The 21,496-nt window shown below is 42.4% G+C and overlaps 1 protein-coding gene across 1 annotated transcript; it reads right to left on the bottom strand.

Annotated features, from left to right (window-relative positions):
- Nucleotides 1-17,008: 17,008 nt before the first annotated feature.
- Nucleotides 17,009-21,496, bottom strand: LOC306711631 (alpha-N-acetylgalactosaminidase-like). The gene is made up of 9 exons (XM_079180647.1): nucleotides 21,249-21,496; nucleotides 20,599-20,755; nucleotides 19,875-20,015; nucleotides 19,213-19,424; nucleotides 19,035-19,129; nucleotides 18,688-18,849; nucleotides 18,343-18,540; nucleotides 18,014-18,154; nucleotides 17,009-17,747 (listed from the first exon to the last, which is right to left on the bottom strand). Exons 2-9 carry the CDS (start codon nucleotides 20,751-20,753, stop codon nucleotides 17,544-17,546), a joined length of 1,308 nt encoding a protein of 435 aa, XP_079036773.1. The 5' UTR covers nucleotides 20,754-20,755; nucleotides 21,249-21,496; the 3' UTR covers nucleotides 17,009-17,543.

The following is a 21,496-nucleotide window of genomic DNA, read 5'->3' as shown; positions in this document are numbered from 1 at the left end:
GTCTGGATTTCCTTCTCCCTAATAACCGAGCCATCTATTTTAAAGGTAACTCTTAAAAGAGGTTACATTTCCCAGATTTTCTGTTGTGTTTGACAGTGTTGTCTTGTGATGCCAGACCTTGATACTGCCACGTCACTAGAGTTGAGCTTTTGCAGTCATTTGGTGAAAGTTGATGCCTTCTCTTTGTAAACCTTTCCCTCCTTTTTATGCCCACAATTTCCATCCCACTTATTGCTCTTTCTCTCTGTTCTCTATGACTCTCAATCTCACTCCCTCAGGGCAGACCCAGGGATGCTTTTTTTTTTTCATCTGAGACCACAGCAAACTTTGACCGGAACATTTCGCTGGCATCAGCTGCCCAAGACAATAAACATGCTGTGCAGTGTGTACTTGACTTTTCCCATGATGAACCAAACTCCTGTGCTTCTTGCATACTGCTCTTACTGCATAACAGATCACAGATAGTTCACTGTACTGGTATATAGTTCACTGATGGGTTAACACAGTGATTCCCCACCTATATATACTGGTACGGGCTACTACTGCAGGTACCACAGTACATGGACAGACTGTGGAGTAGCTCAGCTAATTTGTAAAAATATAAAATAATCCACATTTTTTGTGTTGAGTAGGAAAAAGAACAACCAAATAGGTGCTGAACCAATCGTCATTTTTAAACAGCTAAAAGTACTTAGCTGAATGTCATGGATAAAGGGTTGAACTAGTTTACAAAAACAGTTGGAATAGTTAGCTAACAGTAGGCTAATTAATAAATGGTTGAATAATTAGCTAAAAGTAATGGATACACACTTAGCTCGAAATCATTTAAAAACGGTTGAAATAATTATCCAACAGTAGTCTATTGGATAAACAGATGTATTTTATACCTGGGCCTTCAGTGCTGTCCTAGTTGAACCACCTCCTAATAACCTCATTATGACGCCAGCATGACGGGATGCTTCGTCCAGTAACAGGCAATGCATATAGTCAAAATCAATGTAATTAACACAATAACAAGAACAAACTCACAAGAACCATTCGCATATATTTATATGACAACAAAGCAGGTAGAATAACATAAAACCTAAATAACACGATTCAACAGGCTCCTGCACATTCCAGCAAAACTCATTCCTCCTCACACCCGAGGGCATCGTTAAAATATTATTCACATCAGAGGGAACAATATTAAGCGTTCATAAAAACGACACGATAGAAAAATTAACACAGTAGTAACGCTACCGCAGATGTAGAAACAACAGTTCAACAGTTCACTTAACACAGAACAGAGAACACATGCCAACAAACAACGCTAAAAATGTAATGTCACATAAAAACTTCTTACATATCTTTAAACTTGAACTCTTACTACTACAAAGTTCTGCTAGCTAGTTTCACAACAGTCACACGTTAATGCTGACGTACTTGTAGGCCAGCTAGAAGGCTCTGACATGTCAAAGAATACGCCCAACATGTCAAACTAAAGATCTGATTGGTTGAAGACTATATGACAATCAACAATATCGTCTTTACTTAGAGACAGCACAGAGGTGAAATCTGATTGGATAAAAGCTCTACTTAAAACAAGCTGCGCTGGAAGCAGAGCAACTGAGGAAGACAGTAGCTGTGCAGTGAGAAAATAAGATAATGGGAAAATATTTAGAATACATGCAGTGTATTTATGAAAAATACTTAAATTATACAATAGCTAAAACTTTGTGATTCTCTCAGGGCCAGCAGAGAAGGCCTTGCTAGCCCTGACGGCCCGCCACTGCTTAATGGTTGAAATAGTTCCGTTAGCTAACAGTCATTTATAAACAATTGAAGTTACCCTAACAGATAAGCAGTTGAAAAAGTTAGCTTAACATAATTTAACTGTAATAGATAACCAGTTTAAGTAGGCTGCTAAGGTTTTTTATAAACTGCTGTAAATGTCCAGTTTCTACCACCGCAAGTGTACCTCAAAGTTGACCAACCAGACCCAATCATTTAAAAAATACCGGGTATACCGACTTTTATGTGTAAACTTAAATGATATCTACTTTATAATCAACTGAAATGAATGGGGAAGGATGCTTGAGCTCATCTAATAGACCTGTGGGGGTACATCAGAAACACACTATTATTTATGTTAGCTAATTACATATGTGATGATATTTCTTGTGTTAAAAAAAGGTTTAAAATGTACACAGAGGAGCGAAAAAGAAGGTCTGTAACGTAACATGTCCGACATGCATACAGACACAAAGGCATTAGCAACATGAACTGATCCATTAAGTCAGGTTCCTGCTTCAGATAAGTGATCTACTGGTACACTAGGTCTCCATGATATGAGACACCATAATGTGTATAACAGCGAGAAACCATGCCTCTCAGCCATGCCTCATTGTTTCATTGTACACGCCGTCCAGTGGTGCTGCTAATTAGCCATGACTAATGGTTGGTAATGTGTAGCACACAGACACGGTGTCCAGGAGCAGTAGATATTTCTGAGAGATTAGCAGTTGGGGCCAGTGAAATGTGAGATTAAGACATTCCCTGCATGTTCTCTGTGAAATCGGCCTATTTCTGACCACTTAAATCATTTACATGTGATTATTTTCACTTTGCTGAGGCTTGCCAATCTATGAAATCGCATGAGAGGGGAAAGGGAAATGATGATTTCAAGATATGTGGTCGTGTATCTGGTAGAAGTGATAACATAGTCTAAAATGAAATGCAACCGTCTCATTAATGTTTAAACGGAAGATCTGGTCCAGGTCTCTATTTTTAGAGTGACCCCAATAGTCAGTAATTTGAAGCCTGTTTGTGTATTTGTGTTTAATTTTGTCATCCTGATTGTACACACTGTAGTTTTACTATGCAATTGGTATTATACACGACACCTATTGCATATAAAGAGGGATCCCTGCTCTGCTCCATCCTGAGGCATCTTTGGGGAGTTTCTCCTTACCTGAATGAGGGTCTAATGATAGGTTAGATGTGCTCAGCTATAAAGATTATTTTTTCCTTGTTCATGTGTTGCCATAACACCCACCACACCACAGCTAATACAACACATTTTTTCCCACCACTTGTATTGAAATGCATTAATCAGGATAAAAAAACACCATAAAATGGCATGTTGAAATTCACAATTTAACACGAACGTGTGTTTTCTTAAGACTCGACTCACGTAATGTGTGACCTTGTCGCATTACGTTCTCAAGTTGTTGTGATCATACAGTATATTGCCTATACATTAGGGTAATAATCTAAAACCTTAAGCAGATTAGGTGTAATCTTCTTACTGTGCCATACTTAAGGATTTTCACATACATGGATTGATAGCTACTGCCAAATCCGTTCTAGCACCCCATCACTCAAAACTGTGCTAACTTGTGAAACTCACTGCTGCGTCGGAAGGCCCTCTGCTGCATCACAGCATGAACTGCTGCCTCTCAAGACACACGCCTCCATCACGGGGACCCCCAGCTGCATGAGGGGCCCCAAAGCACAAACAGCTGTATCACGGGTCCAGCTGCTGTGCTGGTTTCGCGAAGTGAACTGTTGCAGCATGCGACCAACTGTTACATCACAGGGGCAAATTTGACGCATCCCAGAGTAAACTGTTGCATCACATGCAGGAATGGACTTAGTTCAACCCATGAGCAGAGCTGTTTCACCACTGAGAGTTAACTCAAACCTAGCATACAGAAAGCGATCTGTATATATAGTTACCTGCAGTTTAACAGCTCTAATTTCTAACTAAAAACTCTGATTATGTTTGAAACCTGTCAGCCAATGAGAAAGTACTTTCCTGTAGCCTTGGTACAGCATAACAGATCTCTATACAAGATCTATAGATTTTTACAAGATTTTAACCTGTGATGCTAGCGATGTAATGCTTGTGTATGTTTTGTACTGTTATAATGTCATCAATCTGCTTTCTTTTATATTGTTATTGCTTTTACTGTTTCTGTGTTTACCATGTAAAGTGCCTTTGAGTACCTATTCAAGCACAATACAAATAAAATATATTGTCTTTATTATTATTATCTCCATGTACACAGGTATGTTCCTTGAGATAAAGAATTCTCCAGTCATGTTATATGAAATCGTTGCACAACAAGGTAAAGAAGCAGTCAAAGATAGCGTAGAAGACCTGATGGAAATATAGTCTTCATTTTTGATTCCTTTCTTCATTTGAGGAAGGTTGCCGTCTCCTCCCCACACCACAGATCTGATGTAGACAATATCTCTGACGGTTTCTTCTGCTTGTCATAAAAGCCTTGAGTTGTGTTTTAGGAGAGGAGCCTCTTTGTGGCATTCTTTCTATTTATAGTGCTTGAGACAAAGACAGTGTTCTTGCTTTGCAACGTCATTTTATATAACAGCAATGTTGTTTCATCGCTGCAACAGTCATTTTGATGTATAATAAGCATGGCACGGCTAAGTAACTACTATTATGCCTGTCCTCCCAAGAAACAGAGCATCAGTCGTTTCAGCAAATGCCCAAAATTCATGTTCATGTGACTAAACCCTCTGGTGGCCGTACCAAATATGACTCTCATCCGTCAGCGGGCAATCCAGGAAGTGGTTTGACGTTGTTATAGCGTCACAGAGTTCAGAGATGGAGGCAGTCGAGGTTGTTGGAAGGCTTCTTGAAACACTTTTGGAAAGCATGTTGTAGTGTAATTTGGAGGACTTGTTGCTGCTACTGACTTGTCGTGAAACCCTTGTCATGTAGTTGTGGTGGCCTTGCATTTTGAAAGCCGGCTTGATTTGTCTGTCTGGCGCAGTGAAGCAAATCTACTCCACGTAGTGATTTCTGCAGCACATCAGTGTGAGAAATATCCAAGAACTACTGCAGATCTGACTGCTTCTATACTGCTCTATCTGCAGGCTTACCAAAGATTGTCTGGCAGGCTCAAGCTCAAGGACAGAGAGATAAGAGTACACGCACTGAGCATACACACACACACACACACACACACATACACACACACACACTGACACAGCTCTCCAAAACTAAATCAAATATTTATCAAATTCAGGGAAACATTAGAAAGGAATGAAACATAGCCTCAAATATAAACTCCTACTGGAGAATGTGTATAACTCATGCAATATTCAATATGTCAGCTCCTCTTCATTTCAACCTAAAGGATTATATATGCTTTACCCTTGTACAGTGAGGTGTACATACAAGGCATGTTCAGTGATAACAAGCTTCCATTAAGAATGCATGTCAGGTGCTTTGAATGTAACCAACCTGTCAACATGCAGGCGAGCCCTAATGGGATTTCACTTCCTGCAGTGTGTACACAGACTGTATAAACAATGTTAAATCAAGTGAAGATGAAAGCCTGTAGCCTGATCTTAACTCTTTCTATGCCGGGAAGATACAAAAAAAAAGGTAACAGTGCAGTGGATTTAATAACATGTTGGGTTTCGCCAAAAAAGAGGGATAAACATGAACTCATTGACATGTGGTCATCACAGCAACACATTACACTCCTCTCTTTCCACACATTACACTCCTCTCTTTCCTCTGCCTACTATCTCTCCGTCTCATATCACTGTTCCTCCCACACTTCGCTCCCCTCGTCGGCCCGCCTGCCCCCTCTCATTTTAGCATCGGCTATCTGTAAGCCAAGAGCTGCTTGTCACCAGATCCCCCGGTCCCGCAGAGTTCTTGGGAATGGCATGTGTTCCCAATTGGCAGCTTAACGTAGGCTGACCACACAACTACAAACTGGGGGCTTTCTAGAGGCCAAGGTGGGAGAGTTACAGCTCTTGTAGTTTATCAAAACCACCACAAAGTAAAACTTCAGGCTATGGATCCACCAGGATACTCCCCAAAGTTTCTGACACTATGAGAAAGAATTAGTGCATCTAGGAAGTTGCTTGTATCAAACAGGTGCAAGCATTAATCTACAGTCTCGTGCTGGACCGGTGATATGGCTTTGGTTTTTCGGGAACCCCCCCCTCCTATTACTCCTTCCCAACACCTCTGCACATAGATAATGTCAATGTTGCTTCTCAGGTTTCAGAGGAAAGTGGCACAGCGAGAGCCAGACGTTTCTTGGCAATGACGACACCATCAACTCTCCCAACCACGCCAGTCAGCCTCTGGTGTATATGTGGTTATAATATATGTTTAGGTGTGGACAGCATACCCGCTGTGTCTTTTATGAGTGTACAAAGTCGAGCAACACCACCGCTTGCAGATGCAAACATTTTCATACAAGAGCTAGATTTAAAAAAAGAAAAGAAACACACAGAATTTATAGCTTTGGCTCCATGAGAGCGTGTCACAAATGTCACTGGGAGTGGTAACATTAAGAGGGTATATGCAGTAAAAGGTCAAGGTGAACATGGAGACAAGAGCAGGAACATGAAATGAAATCATCACCATTACTCTGGTTCTCTCTTTCTTAAATATTTTTTAACTAAAAACACCTTTTTTGTGTCTAAGTCACCCCCGAGTTTCTGTATCCTTGAACACACTTCTTGCAAGGACTTCTCTGTTTTTCCTTTCTGTCTGTTGTTCTTTTGTCCTGTCATTGTCTGCTTTTGCTCTGTTCCTTATCTGTCTCCACCCCACATGCACTCAAGCAATAATTCAATTTTTCCATCCTTCTCTTGCCCTCTGCATTTACTCTCTTCCGTGCTCTCTCCGTTAGCGTTCTACCTACAACCTTTTATTTTTGATGACGAAGCTGTTTGTTGAATTTGACGTCAAAGTAGATCTGGCCTGAAAAGTACGTTTTTTAGCCACTCTAACTAATGATGTGTCTTTACAGTGAATTCTTTACATTGGTGATCTACGGTCTTTTCCTCTCGTGACACCGTGAGGTTGACCTTTGTGGTTTTGAGTTATATATCTCAACATTTGGTACAGATATTCATGTCTCCCACGGGACGAATTGTAATAACTTTAGTGATCCCCTGACTTTTCATCCAGCCACAAATTTCAATAAATCCAACTTTTGCAAAGCTTTCCCATCAGCCTCAGCTGTACTTTGTGTGTAATGCTAGCTAGCAAATGTCAGCATGCTAAACTAAAACAACAAACATACTACCTGCTAAACTAAAACATGTTAGCAGCTGTCACTGTGAGTATGTTAGCAAGCTGACATAAGGGTTTAGCTCCAATCACCACTATGTGCAGCCTCTCATAGCCGCTAGCGTGGCTGTAAGAGTCTTGTTTCTCGTTGTTTCTCTTGTTTCTTGTTTCCTCTCCTGGCGAGGCAGGAGGAAAGGGCCACATACAAAAAGGCAGAGCTGTGCAACACAGCTCAAATATAACAGAGTTCAAGCTAATGTAGACTACATGACATCTTTTAACCTTCATGTAATCTCCTCACTTTTAATTGATTTTTCAGTTGCACTATAAGAATTTGTCTCCATCACCTTTTCATTTGTCTGCGAAGCTTGTGTGCTATTTTTGTGAGACATTCTGGTTGAAATACATTTAATAGCTTGAGGAAAAGTTTTGCATTTTAGGGATTCCACTTACCTACCCCCATCCACATCCTCAAACCGCTTTCTCCTGCAGACAGTGGCATGACCAGGCAGGAACACAGATATGCGCTCACACGCATACACTGACACACAGAGGTAACCCAGTAATTAGGGGTACTGTAATTGCGACCTAGCATTGTAAACTGGCGGGGCAGTGTTTCCAGGGAAGGTTTGTTGACTGTGGGTTTATGACAGGGAACTTAAATGGTATGTGTTTATCTACATTCTGCAGTGGTGAGAGCTGCTGTCTGAAATATCCACCAGGTTCTCAGTAATGGAGTTGGCTCAGGCCGTAAAGTTCCGTGGCCATCATCATTATCGTCACTGTAAGTGGAATCTGATGTATGGCTACCTCAGAGGGAGGATCTCGGACATAAATATAAAATTGTGTCATGCACGTGAGTTACTTTTGGTTGTGTAATGTTTGCTTGTGTTTCAGCTTTTCTCTACACTAGTGGAAGGTTGTGGTAAGTGTCATTCGCAAATTACTCGGGGACGGGAAAAGTTAAGACAACTTTATGGGGACAAACAGCTGGTCCCCACAGGGAAAACCATTACATTTTGGAGTTAAGACTTTGTTTTTGGTTAAAGTTTGGGTTAAAAGAGAGGCGGTCTTCATCCTGAGTGGTTGGGGTTGGGCATGTAGCGGTTTTGACTAAATGTAAGACTAGCACTGCAAGGTTAATGCCAGAACTAGATATCTCTATTGGACAGAAACTATAAAACGTCTGACTATGTGGTTACTTCATGTAACTGGGGCCTTAAAAAAAGCTTTAAAAGAGAACCTTAAAGTAACACAAACTGTTGAAAGTCCTGTCGGTGGGATTTTTGTACCGTATATTGTATTTTGTATCAAATTTGTTGTGTGAAATTCATAGGATTACATTTTCTAGTTCTTATTTTCTAATTTATCTTTCTGTAAAGTCAGACATTGGATCTCTATCTCTTTCTTGACAATGGTTGGTGAACTGTGTAAATTCCAGGAACAACTATGGAAATAAATCCAAGACCTTGTCAATGACCCAAAACCAAAGTCTCCAGGGACGTATAGTAATTCAATGCAGTGTCTGTGACAAGTGTGACATGTGGACTGTGAGAGACAGGTGGTTGTAATGACGAAGTCAAATATTTGACACTGGCCAATTACAAAGGTATAGTCTTGTGACTTTGTGTGGCCATATTTTCCATAGGTGTTGAAAGCAAAGCTTTTTGAATGAATGTATACATAACATATAAGCACACTTTGCATGTGTGTGTGTGTGTGTGTGTGTGTGTGTGTGTCCATGCGTCCACAGTAGGCAGACCATAACAGCATGAAACTCAGCATCAGATTAAAATTAAATCCATCATATTCTCTCTCTTTCTCAGCCCACGGTTCTTAAACTCCCGCACACAACCACAATAAATCCTCGCACAGCAAATCACATTCATGAAAGTCGCACATTCCCAAGCAATTATTCCTTTTGGGGGCATTCTCAAACTTAGATTCCAATGTCCCAAATTGCCATACCATTCACATGAATGGCAGATCAGCAGATTTCTTTTCCCGCCCCGCTCTGAAATAAACAATGGCTGCTTTTCAGGACTTCAAAGTGCTAGAGGGGGTGAGAATGGGCAGTTGGGTGGCATAAAATATTAAGGTAAGAGATTAGGGCTTATCAGAGATTTCCTTTGAGAAAAACATGTCTCGAGTGGCTACTGTTGGACTGAACAAGAGTAAAGTGGAAGAGAAGTCCATGTGTTGCAACTGGGTCAAAGGGTCAGCTTCTGGTGATTTATGGATGAAGATCTATTCATGTTGACCTCTACTTCTTTAAATCCCTGCCTTTTAATTTGTGTCTTCTGCCACTCTTTTCCTGTTTGTGTGTTTGACCTAATGTACCCTCCCACCCAGAGAGCATTAACAACCATTTCACCCAGTCATCATACACGTTTGGTCACCACTGCTTTTGCAAAAGTATGGCAGAGGGGAAAAAAAGACAAAATGATCTCAGAACAGCGTTATTGTTGCAAGCGTCAATGGAGTTTCCAGTGTGATTCAATGTCAGCTAAAACTGACGTGACTCCAAATGCCAGTCATTCATGAAGGTTTAGCTCCACGGGTTGTGAGGGGAATGCACCCGAGTTATTGGGGATCATGGACCAGGCAATACCCTACCGCCCCCCAGTGGTCATGGGGCAAATGCAAATGACCTTGGAGGTCATATCAATGCATACACCCAGTGGAATTTATATGATACAAAACAAAAAACATCTTCTTATTTAAACTTTAAGATACCGGTATTTCCTACATGGCCTGGCGTGATATTGCGATTTTTATCCGAGTTTGCAGAAGAGGTAAAGGTTCTCTATTCGACATTCAGAACATTAATATTGCAGCTAATAAATATGATCTATGCAAAGATATAGTGGAGTAATGTCTACCTGAGCAGAGAATGAAATCGCTCTGTATGTGTTGTAATCAGAGCTTCCCCGTGCTTTGTTTACATTTCCAGATCGGTTGTGCATGTCTTTTAGTGCGTGAGCGTGTTCCACTTGCTAGCTAATGGTCGCCTCGCTGCAATGAGCTCAGTGTGCGAAATACTTCAGACCCCCTGAAAGCCTCAGTAGCAAAAAATTATTTGTCACCTTTAATTGTCACTTTCAAAGCTTATCAATGCCCAGCGGTTTTCATTATTCAAACTGCAAAAACATTTATTCACAAGTATGAAGCCAGAGCTGCAACAGGTTGCACGAAGCTAGCCTGGCTTCATGTCTGTTTGTGGACCTAAACGGACCCCGTTTGGACAAATTTGATCCAGTGCCTTTTGTGAGAACCTGGATTAAAGCAGGACATCGCCTCTCCTCTTCTTGGATACCAGGACAGCGTTGAGAAGAAGCCGAGCCAAGTTCTGTGTATCAGGTTTGAACGTGTGATTGTGCATCCGGTTAGTGAGAGAGAAACGTGACCTGTTGCAGGGCAGAGTTATTGCATCGTGTAGTTGTGTGAGTAGTCTTATTGTTAATGATATAAGCCTTAGTGATGTGGCGGGGCAGTTACAGCTGATATGGACATTTGACTTGATTTTATCTCTCAGATGTCATCATGTTGAAAGCCGTTAAGATGCAAGAGATGTGCTCCCAAGTTCTTCTTTTGCCCTTTAATGCTCCCAAGTTCTTCTTTTGCCCTTTAAAGAAATAATACCAGAGAGCGCTGGTTCTGACTGGATAAACTGTAACAATCTTGCACATTTTTCATCAGTGTACTTCCACCTGTTCTGGCAAGCAGCAGTCAATAAACAAGAATGAGACGCAGCAAGATAAAGGAAGTCTGACTGTGTTCCTATCTGACATATTGCTACCATGAGTCATTTACAATGCCCTACGTGATAATGTTCACACATAACTGCAAATCTCTCCTGACACAGGGCAGGGGACTTTTACGTCACAGTTTTGACAAGTAGCTCTTTTTTTTTCACCACACACAAAGCCTCAACTGTGCTCGTAATGGACTGGAGGAACAGCTCAGAGACTGTGAACCATGCTGACTGGTGAAAAGGGGCCCGTGCTGCAGGTGGCAGATTGTGGACGTGAGCCGCACAGGTGGGCTTTCTGGTGCAAGTCCGTATCGGCCCCAGAAGTGCCAGAAGGACTCTGGTCGGGCCGCGTCAGTACAGCGGGTGCTTTCTGCACCCTGAACTCTGTTTCTCACCAACACTGCAAGTGATTATGACCGAGATTATGGATTTCAGGCAGCAATATCTTGTTCTTCCTGTCACTGTCTCTTCACTCAGCCTGCAAAGCATACAAATTTAAAGACATCTCTCTTTATACCTTTTCAGACTTACTCAACAGCCGATTAAGACAACACACTCATTTAGCCTATACACACAAAAGTACACGCACACTCCATTAGACTAAACTGTGCCCAGGCCCCATAGTTAATGTTTAGACTCACTACGCCTGCTGAGATATAAGCAGCAGGCAGCGAGGACGCTGGGCTGAAGGTCAGCCCTACATGTGCTGTTTGATCTTTTCCAGCCTACAGCGAGCCAAATGACACAAATTAAAGGTCTTGGAGGGGGGGGGGGAGGGGGGCAGCACAGTCTTCACAAGCTATGACTGACCTACCTGACACAAAGTCTTTACGTAAAAGAGACACAATCACCTCGGAAGAAGTAGGTCATTGAGAGGGGTGATATATCCACAAGAACAGAATATTCAGGTGTGTGTGTGTGTGTGTGTGTGTGTGTGTGTGTGTGTGTGTGTGTGTGTGCGAGTCTGTGTAAGAACTGTTGCAAAGCAGAGTAATAAGGTATTCATTCACTCCAATTCATATTAACACAATGTTCCAGCTTTAGGGACATTTTGAAGTGGAAACAGTTTTTAGTGATGATGCTGTTAAACAATAACCTGACTGTGGAATATTAGAGTTTTCACTGCAGCTACAAACTGCAGTCATCTTGTAGTCAGTGCAGCTGCTCTATGTGACAACTATGAAACATTTTAAAACCACAATGAACAAATTTACGCGCTTTGAGCTAAATGCCAACATTAGTATGCCAGCATGCTGATGTTCAGTGTAGCGTTGCCCATGTTTACCTTAGTTTAGAGTGTGAACATGCTAACATTTCCGAATCAGCACTCAACACAAATTATAGCTGAGGTTGAGGATTTTTTTTGTTCAGGATTTCTTTTAAAAAATAAATATTGGACGGTTGGAATTTTAACCTCATGGCGCCGCTAAAGGAAACTGTCAGAGGATCACCAAAGTCATTACGATTCATCGTCTGGGAACCATGAACATTTTACATGCTAGCATGCTTAATAATGTAGTGAAACAGCCACGATATGGTTTGGCAGGACTTTGACAGTGTCGGTTGAGAGGAGCAGAAATCTAACCATGGTGATTTAATTGGGGCAAATGAAAATATCATTAACCCCGGTCTTCAGGGCACCTTTACATAGACACAGGCACAGTTAATCACAGTGCTACTGTACGACCAAGTGACAGATTGACAGACAGTCTGTCAAGCTGAGGGAGATGAAACAACAATCTCCAGGTAAGCAGATGCATTAAAAAGCTGATGCTGATCGACACCAACAAAAATAGCAAAGTAAATCATGCACATGGTTATTCACAGGGCCAGGCTGAAGGTTATGAAAAGCATTGTTGACCGATCACGTCTCTATTTATGTGGGCCACCCCCACACATGACTCCTTTTTACAAACTAATGTTGTCAGTCAATGTTTCTACAGCATCATGCTGTGTTGAGGCTTCACCCAAAAATAGATGTATTATCAGCAGCTCAAATGGCGTCATGTTACCGACCAAGTTGTTGCTGCTTGGATGTGTATCGAATATCTGCCGGAAATCTGACAAGTTTCTTTCCGCGTGACCCCCCGCCACATGCGCGCCCACCTAACACACTTGCCAAATAACTCCACCTGCTCTTTCCAGTCCTCTCCAACCATTCTCCTTGAGGCCGATGCAGGCCAAATCCTGCTGCTGTGTTGGCTGTGCTCTGCTCCGGCCGGTGAAAGGGAAGATGGGTGTTTTGTTCTGGTGCCCAGAAAGGTTTCGGGATCTGACACAGAAAAGCTCAAGACAGGGATTACAGTGGAACAGAGAAATACAGGGAGGGAATGGGGTGACCACACAGCACTCTCACAGATATACAGTACGTCTGCAGGAAGGCAAACGTGGCCACAGTTCCCAGTGGGATCCAGGATATAGAGGTTTGTGTGTATAGGAGATGAGAGAGAAAAGGAGACGAGGTTGAGCGTGTGTGAATGTGTGTGAAAAGAGAGGAAAGGCAGATATAGAGTGAAAGGGAAAGAATGAGACAGTGTGAGTGTGAGCGCGAGCTGTATTGGCTGCAGTTTCTGACTTTGACCCACAAGCAGACAGCTGACAGCCTGGCCAGTTGCCATGCGAACCCAATGCCTCGGCAACGTGCAGCCTGCCTCGTACACAGCAGCGTCGTGGAAACAGTTACCAGGAACGCGTCTGTTTTCACTGAGTCAACAGCAGCCACTGGTGGACAAATCCAGACATTCATTCATAAAAATCCGAACCACAAATGTATTTCACAGGCAGTTTGGTGGTCACAGACGTCAAAGCCTGGAGGTTTAACTCGCTGGCTCATGAAGAGATTTTGCACCGAAGTCATATAAGTTTCAATCAGTGATGAGTAACTCTATCTCTTCACAATTGCAGGCATGACACAGTTTTGCCATCATGCACACCGATTTCCACAATCCCCTGGCTATACATGTCTTGTCAATACACAAGCGTATATGTCCACACATCCTCCCTCCAGCTGAAACAACAGCGTCGCCATACAGCCAGCAGGACATCCTCTGCTGTAACAGAGAACAAGAAGAGGACAGCACAACCTTCCACCAGACGTCCAGAGTCCAAATCAATTTAATGCCCCAGTACTTTTGGATAAAAGGAGGAATCACACGGTGAACCTGCAGCAAGGTCACTGTCCTTTGCTTCATGGGCCACAGAGTCAGAGGAGAAAAGCGTGTAATGAAAGCAGTTGTGGCCAGAGGAGGAGGTGTCTGATCTTTGCCTAATGCATGAGCAAGTAAAAGTAGGAGGGAAAAGACATCAATGCTGCACTGAGAGAGGCACGAGTGTGATGCAACAGACATGTCCCTGTTAAGTAATACTTTACAGACCTTCCATGTTTGTTTAATATTAAACTTGAGTATCCAGTCTGGACAGGAAATCTACACTAACAAATCAACAATTGATGCACCTACAAACTTCAAAAAAGTAATGTGGAAGAGAGAAAGCAGGATAGTCTGCATGTTCTGTCTGTTTGTTATATGTTTTAGTATGCAAAATAAATGTTTAACTGCCGTGACTCTTGCTATAAGTCACATAGCCATAGCTAAAACTAATTAAACCAATTTTCTTTTTTACTAAATTAATTTTAACAGTAACTGCCATCTCTGTAGCCTCTGACTGTAGAGAAATTCACATGATTTGAGGTGTGCTAGAGCTACCTTTAAATCACATATTAAATGTATTCATTAAAGATGAATGTATTAAACTCGCCCATTAGATAGCATGTCTGGTGACAACGGAGAATCATGTGAGGAGATTTAATGCTATTTGATTGAAGGTTTAAAAGATGTGGGGGGTCAAACAGGAAGATAACATTACAGTGGGATATGATAACAGTGTATAAAACCCTCTCTGCTTTACATCAGACGTTGGGATTGTGATGTCATGACTTAGCAATCAGACAGGCAGCACCAGGAGGGAGTGATGACGTCACCCAGATGAGCTGAGGAGCACAGTGTTTGTATCTGTGTCTGTGCATGCGAGAAACTGTGAGACATTTTACTACAACGATGCAGTTTTTGTGACAGTGCGCGAACAGGAATGTAAACATTAGACACCAAGATAGATACAAAACAGACACAGCTCAGTTACTTTTCTTTTTCGGTGGCAGCACCTTAGAGGTTTTGAGTGTGTGTGTGCGGCCTACTTTGAGACTAAGCGCGTGCACGTACTCTGACCTATATGCAAAGCCCTGAGTGCATCATATCCACCCCAGTGCCCCCTTCCTCCGAGTTGGATTTCAGAGGCGTGAGGCAGAGAGCGTGACTTGCTGCGTGACAACAACGACGAGTGTGTTGGCCCAGAAGAAGGGGGGATCATCCCCTGATTTGAATCAGGGGTGCCGGTGTTGGGTACAAAGACGGTAGTGGCGACTGTTTCTCTCTGCAGCTGTGGGCCTACGTGAGCATTGGCAGGAACGCTCTCGTTCCTCGTCACCCCCCGCTCCCTTACTCTTTCCCTTACACTCTCTCATCTCTCACACTCCCCCCCAAACCCCCCCTTTTTTGCTCATTTGCACCTTCTAATAGACTTCTGACAGCCCCCCCCTTCCTCCTTTTGCTCAAATCCTTGCACAGTTCTCTCTTTTTCTCTATCGAAACTCCCTCACTCCTCTCCCACGTCATGTTCCCAAATGGCGAGGACCTTGACAGTGAGAGATGTGTCGTGTTCGGCCAGCCAACGGATATCTGAGACGAATGAGAGGGAAAGACAGGAAGGCAAAGATAATCTTTCCCACACACACACACACACACACACACAGACATACACACAGCTGATCTGGCCTGAAATGACCTAGAAGGGATATGTGTGTGTGCATTTGTGTTTGTGTGTGTTTCACGCAAAGCAAGTTTACTCATGTCATACGTACGCACATGCAGTAGCATGCATGCCAATGCACACACTCATGTGACCACTCTTATTATCTTGAGACTGTGTGTAAACACGGGGCTTTAAGGTCAAGGTCAGAGGTGATACTATGCCCAGGATTTATCAGAATGAGACAAGGAGGAGGAGGGATGGGGGGGGGGGGATGAAGATGACGTAGAATGAATACAATGAAGAATTAATAGATGGTGGATAAAGGAGCGGAGAGGATTGAAGGACAAAATGAAGTTTAAAAAGAGTCTATACATTGTTGTGCATGTCAGAATGGGAGACGGTGATGCCAGAGGAGAGAAAATCATAACAGAGAGATAAGAGGACTGAGCTGAATCGTCTGAATGTCCTTGTGCTCCTCAGCAGGTGCATATTTTGGCAGTGGATCAGGTTGGAAGGCCCACGTTATCACATCCGTGCAGCCTGAAGAGCAGCGCTGACCTCTACTGGCTAAATATGGATGTGGGCCTGTGTTCTTGTCGGCTACATGTTATTTCTTTTCAGTAGATTATGCAAACTAATCTATGAGTTACCAGATAAATTACATGTCTGGCTGTTTGTTAGGCATTGAAGGCTGCTGTATAAATGCAGATAAAAAGCTGTTTTCATGTTCATCTCCAAAAGTCTACAATAAATCAGTAAGTTACAGTGCACATCAGTCGAGTACACTAAACCCCCCCAAAAAAGCAGTAACTCCCACAGTAAAACAAACACAAAAAGTAGATGTAATTGTATGCTCAGTTCCGATAACTGTATCCGACACAGAACCAAAACTTAAAACCAACATAAGTTGAGACTTACCTTGCAATTGGGAAGTGAGAGCTAAAAGTGAATAACAGCCTAGACATAAGCATTAGCAGTTAGCATTTTAAGAAAAGTTATTAAAAGATGAACTGAAACCATGTAGGCCACAACCTAATAAACTGATGTGTGGTGCAAAAACACAGCACTGTCCAGCTGAATGCAGTACTTTCATATGTTTGTGTTAACTATATGAGCCTCAGCTCTCTCTAAAGTAGACTCAACACGATCCATCAGTGTCATTGGGCCTTCATTGCCAGGTTTTTTGGGTTGAGGCCACTCCTGTAAAACATGCATTTGTCCGTATGGGAGAACGTCTTTAAAAAGTCCTACGGCAGCACAGTGTACCTCTATGTGACCATGTATTTAAAAAGTCCTGAAGAACATAAGTAGTTCCGGAGCAGCATTTTTAGTCTGATGAGGTAAGTCTACGTCAAGATGAGCACTGATACAAACATAATGGGAAACAAACCTTTGCCTAATGAGGAACCAAATCATTTATTCCAGTTAAGACAAAAACGCATAATTCACAGAATCATTTCTTATAAAAATCTTCGTTTCTTAAACACATATTTATTATCCTGAGCAATTTTCCTTCTTAAAAGGCCAACGTTTTTTCAACTTTGGCGATCTCAGAGATACAAGTTATCATCCGCTCTTGTGCCCTGTGAAGCACAGAAACACTTAAAATGTGTCCAAAATGTGTGTCACTTTAACAGAGGTGAGCTATGTTTTGGACATTTTCTCTTGATTGATATTAATATTGCACAATATTATCACAAGAACAATTTGAGATTAGTGACATATCCAGAAGCAAAATGGCTGCCCCCCTGAGTGCCTTTTAAAATAACACCATTCAGAGCTATTCATTGGCACTTCAGGGTCAAGGAGAGCAATACGTCCATTGAGCACCTAACAATACGTGTGATGTCTTGTCAGTAAACTCTTCATCAAGAGCACTGAGGCAGAAACAGTGGTGTGATTATTATGTCATAACGGTCAATCAGTGAGCGATCATAGGAAGACGGGAGGAATGGCATTTTCATCGTCATTGTCAAATGCAGATTGCTGGAGTCTGACACCTTTATAGAACGGACGCAGGTTCCATATGGCGGGCGCAGACACATGCCACATGACCACACCTGTGGGGTTCACCGACACCACGAAGCCAGTGGAGTCCTTCAGCGTCATGGTCTTCCCAGTGAAGACGTTGTAGATCTGAGGGAGGGAGACAATGTGACTCTCCTGCGATACTCGTGCGTATTTGGAAAGCAAACTCCAAACCAGAAGAGGTGTTATTAATCATCACGTGTGTCCAGTGGATCAACACTGTAGTAAAGTGCAGCAAATCAACTCAGCACACAGATAATTAAGACATTAGTAGTAGTAACAGTATCACTGACATGGAGATGTGGACCAGAGATGATACATTGCCTGACAGAATCGAGGAGACTGTCTAGAAAACGTTTAAAGACATACAGTACCTTGTAGCTGCCAGCGGGGTAGTTGAGTTTGCTGAGGGTCGTCTGGTAGCGGTAGGGCATGTCGGTACGACGACTGAAGAACAACAATGCACTTGCATTGTTTGACAGGGGGCGCCGGAACACGTTAATGCCACTCTTGTCCTGGCAGAAAGAAATGGACGAGAAAATGTGAACAATGACACAAATAATGAGAAGACATGCATTATGTGAGCGACAAGAGGATAGAAAAGAATTAAACACCAAAGTCAAAACTCAAACCAGCTAACTTCTGTTTTTTTTCATCTTGATCGCTTTCAAGAAGCTGCACAACCCATGGAAAAGTGTGTCACCTTTATAATGCGCCTTCCCTGGATGCCCATGGGGTCCTGGTTGATGATGATGACCATTTTGTTCTGCAGGACGCTGCGGGCCTCGCTGCTGATGGTGCGCAGGTCATTGGACATGAAAAGAGGAGCAGCCATAATCGCCCACAGAGCCATCTGAGAGCGAGACTGCTCCATGCTGAGGCCAAAGTCGCCAGCAATCAGCTGTGGAGGGCAAAATCACACAATCAAGAAAGTAAAAATAAGATTTCGTAGCTGTAGCACTTTTTTTTTAACACACTAGTGTTTTTCTTTTACTTTTTTTGACTGTTATAGTTTTTGATAGTTGAATATTATCTCATTTGAACCGACCATATCTGGGTCGTTCCACTTTCCAGGTCCAGCTGCAGGTATCAGGACGTCCTGGTTGTCAAAGAACCAGTCAGCAATGTTCAGGACACTGTCCCAAGAGTCCTGGATGTCCCCATAGTTACGCCACAGGTTGCAGATCTCCCCCAACTGAGTGTAGTTCACCTGAAAACATAAATCAGTTTCACAAAAAGGTCAAAATACAAACTGGATTTAAATTATGAGAACATAGTCCTCAAGACAGAGACTACTTCCACGAGGAAAAACGTTGTCAATGACATGAATTATTTAAAAGTGTCAGGCCTAGAGCTTCAGGTGATGACATAAACTTAAAGACATTCTGTTTATACCTTCGGTGGCAGGCCACCCTGGTAGGCAGGCCAACTGCAGGAGTAGCCAATGGGACGGCCCGTAGCATTTAAAGCCTTTGACATGAGAGGGTAACCTGCCCAAGAGAGGAACAAGAGTCAAATCAAGTCAGCAACATCTCAACAACCACAATGTAAGAGGCCCTTTCTCTTTTCTTACCCTTCTCTTGCTCTGTGGCGTTAGAATAACAGCCGTCAAATTTAAACATATCCACCTCCCAGTCGGCGAAGGTCTGAGCGTCTAGCTCGATCTTGTCCAGTGTGGTGCCGGGATACCCCCCACAGGTGTGTGTGCCCATGTCCCCGTAGAGGCCCAGCTTGAGACCCCTGTCATGCATATAGCGTGCCAGTTTCTTGATGCCTCCTGGGAACCTGATGGAGAGGCAATTGTAATGTTATACCAAAGTGCACACTGCAGAGACGTACGATTCATGAAATCAAGGCACAGTCTTGGGCACTCCCGTTTTTTGCTGTACTGAAAAATACATTAAATTAGCATCAAATGATGCTAGTACAACGTATAAAACCTTTAAAAAAATGTGCCGACAGACAGTATACGGTATGATTGCACTCAAAGAGTGAAGCTCTGAATCAGTTTGTTCAGCAGTCTTTATCATATGCTGAGGCTGCATGTAATGGTATACACCACACACAAGTGAAACTACTGACTACTAATGTTTGTGCTAGTCATATGACTGTCACATTGTAATTACCCTGTTTAACTGTTTTATTGACTCACGGGTTTAGAAGTTGCAGAAACAACAGCTTCTCTGTGTGCGTGTCTGTCTCTGTACACGTACAGTACATATACTGCACAATTACCTTTTAGGGTCGGCCTGCAGCCGCCCCTTCTCGTCTCTCTTCATGGAGGACCAGCAGTCATCTATGTTCACATAGACGTAGCCAAGTTCCCTCCAGCCGTCCTCCGACAGCCTGTCTGCCATGTCAATGAACAGGTTCTCACTGGAGGGAAGACAGAAAGATAACAGCTTTAACATATTGATTTTAACAGTGTCATTGTAGCATTCAATGAGAAGAGCATAGAGAGCAGTCTAACTAGTTGTTGTTTTTAGTATGTTAGGCAAACACATTTTTGGCAAATGAGTCTTTTCATTATTTCACAAAAAAGGAAAAGTAGATGTAAAGTCACTTAAAGGCCCTTATTATAGCTCTAAGAAAAATAGCTGTTGACTAATTACAGATGTACATCCACACCCTTTCTAAATGATATGTCTAAGTATACAAACCTGAGTCAGGGCCCAGAATTAGACCGGTTAGGTGAAAAGAAGTTGAGACATTGCATGGAAGGCCAGTTCAGAGTGGCTGATTTGACAGGTGCAATTTCATCAGTTGAATAAGTAAGTGGAGCAGTGAGGAGAAGAAGCAGCTTAACGTTTTAACTGAACTTACTGTGTATACTATCTAGTAATATATGATTGATATCTCTAACAGCAAAATCCACCTTAAGACTAGACGATTATGTTAAATAGCACCTGCTTTGAAAGAACAGGCTCCGGTCTGTTATATTCATGTTTTTTGGACTCGCCTGATGCAGTTTTTGGGGTCGTGATCACAGTCAATGTCACAGCGGAAACGCTCCCAGGCCAGCCAGCCCATGGGAGGGACCCTCATCTCTCCATTGTCCAGGGCGAAGGTGGCGACGGAGAGTGCAGACACAAACAGCAGCACCGCCAAATGCATCCCTGTAAAGGCAAGAGATGTCAATGATTCATCAAAGTCGAGGTGGTGTGACTGTGCATAAATGTTTAGTTATCGTATAAAGTGTACTTTTGTGTCCTGCATGACCTGCAGCAAAGCATTTTCATTATTAAAGCTGCTTTTAATTAAACCACATCATGAATACTGTCAATATATCTTCTGTGTGGTGACTCAAACACAGACGGTGCACATCCTCACCTGACTGGTTGTGAGGAAACAACCTGCTAGGTGACTTCTGCATTAGTTAACAGCTGACTGAATTACAACCCAGAGCTTATTACAAAGGACATACACAGTTCTTACAACATGGGAGAAATATTGTAATGTTAATAAGTGGCACTAAACTGTAGCTTTAATTTATAATAAGCAGTATGATATATAATAATTTACCGAATAGATTAATTGTATAGGGGATACAAATACAATGTTTGCTGATATAGCTAACATCATGAGAAGATAATAGTTTATGTTACTTACTGAAATTCAGTGACCCGCTCTCAGCTACAGGAAGGAAGACGAGCGAGGATTCGCTTCACAACTCCGAATCTGTGCTCTGCTTCTTCTTCTTCTTCCTCCTCCTCCTCTTCTTCTTCCTCTCTGAGCCTACTTCTTCTTATTGTTCTTATCTACTTCTTGTTCTTCAGCTTAACTCCGCTCAGACCTTTAAACAAACCCCGGGATAAAACAATCTCTCCGGTGGAGTGTAGAGAGAGTGAGCCGCTCTC

Source organism: Pholis gunnellus, assembly GCF_910591455.1.
Source record: "Pholis gunnellus genome assembly, chromosome: 19".
NCBI lineage: Eukaryota > Metazoa > Chordata > Actinopteri > Perciformes > Pholidae > Pholis > Pholis gunnellus.
The sequence above is the reverse complement of the archived record's forward strand: the minus strand, read 5'-3'. Positions and strand labels throughout refer to the sequence as shown.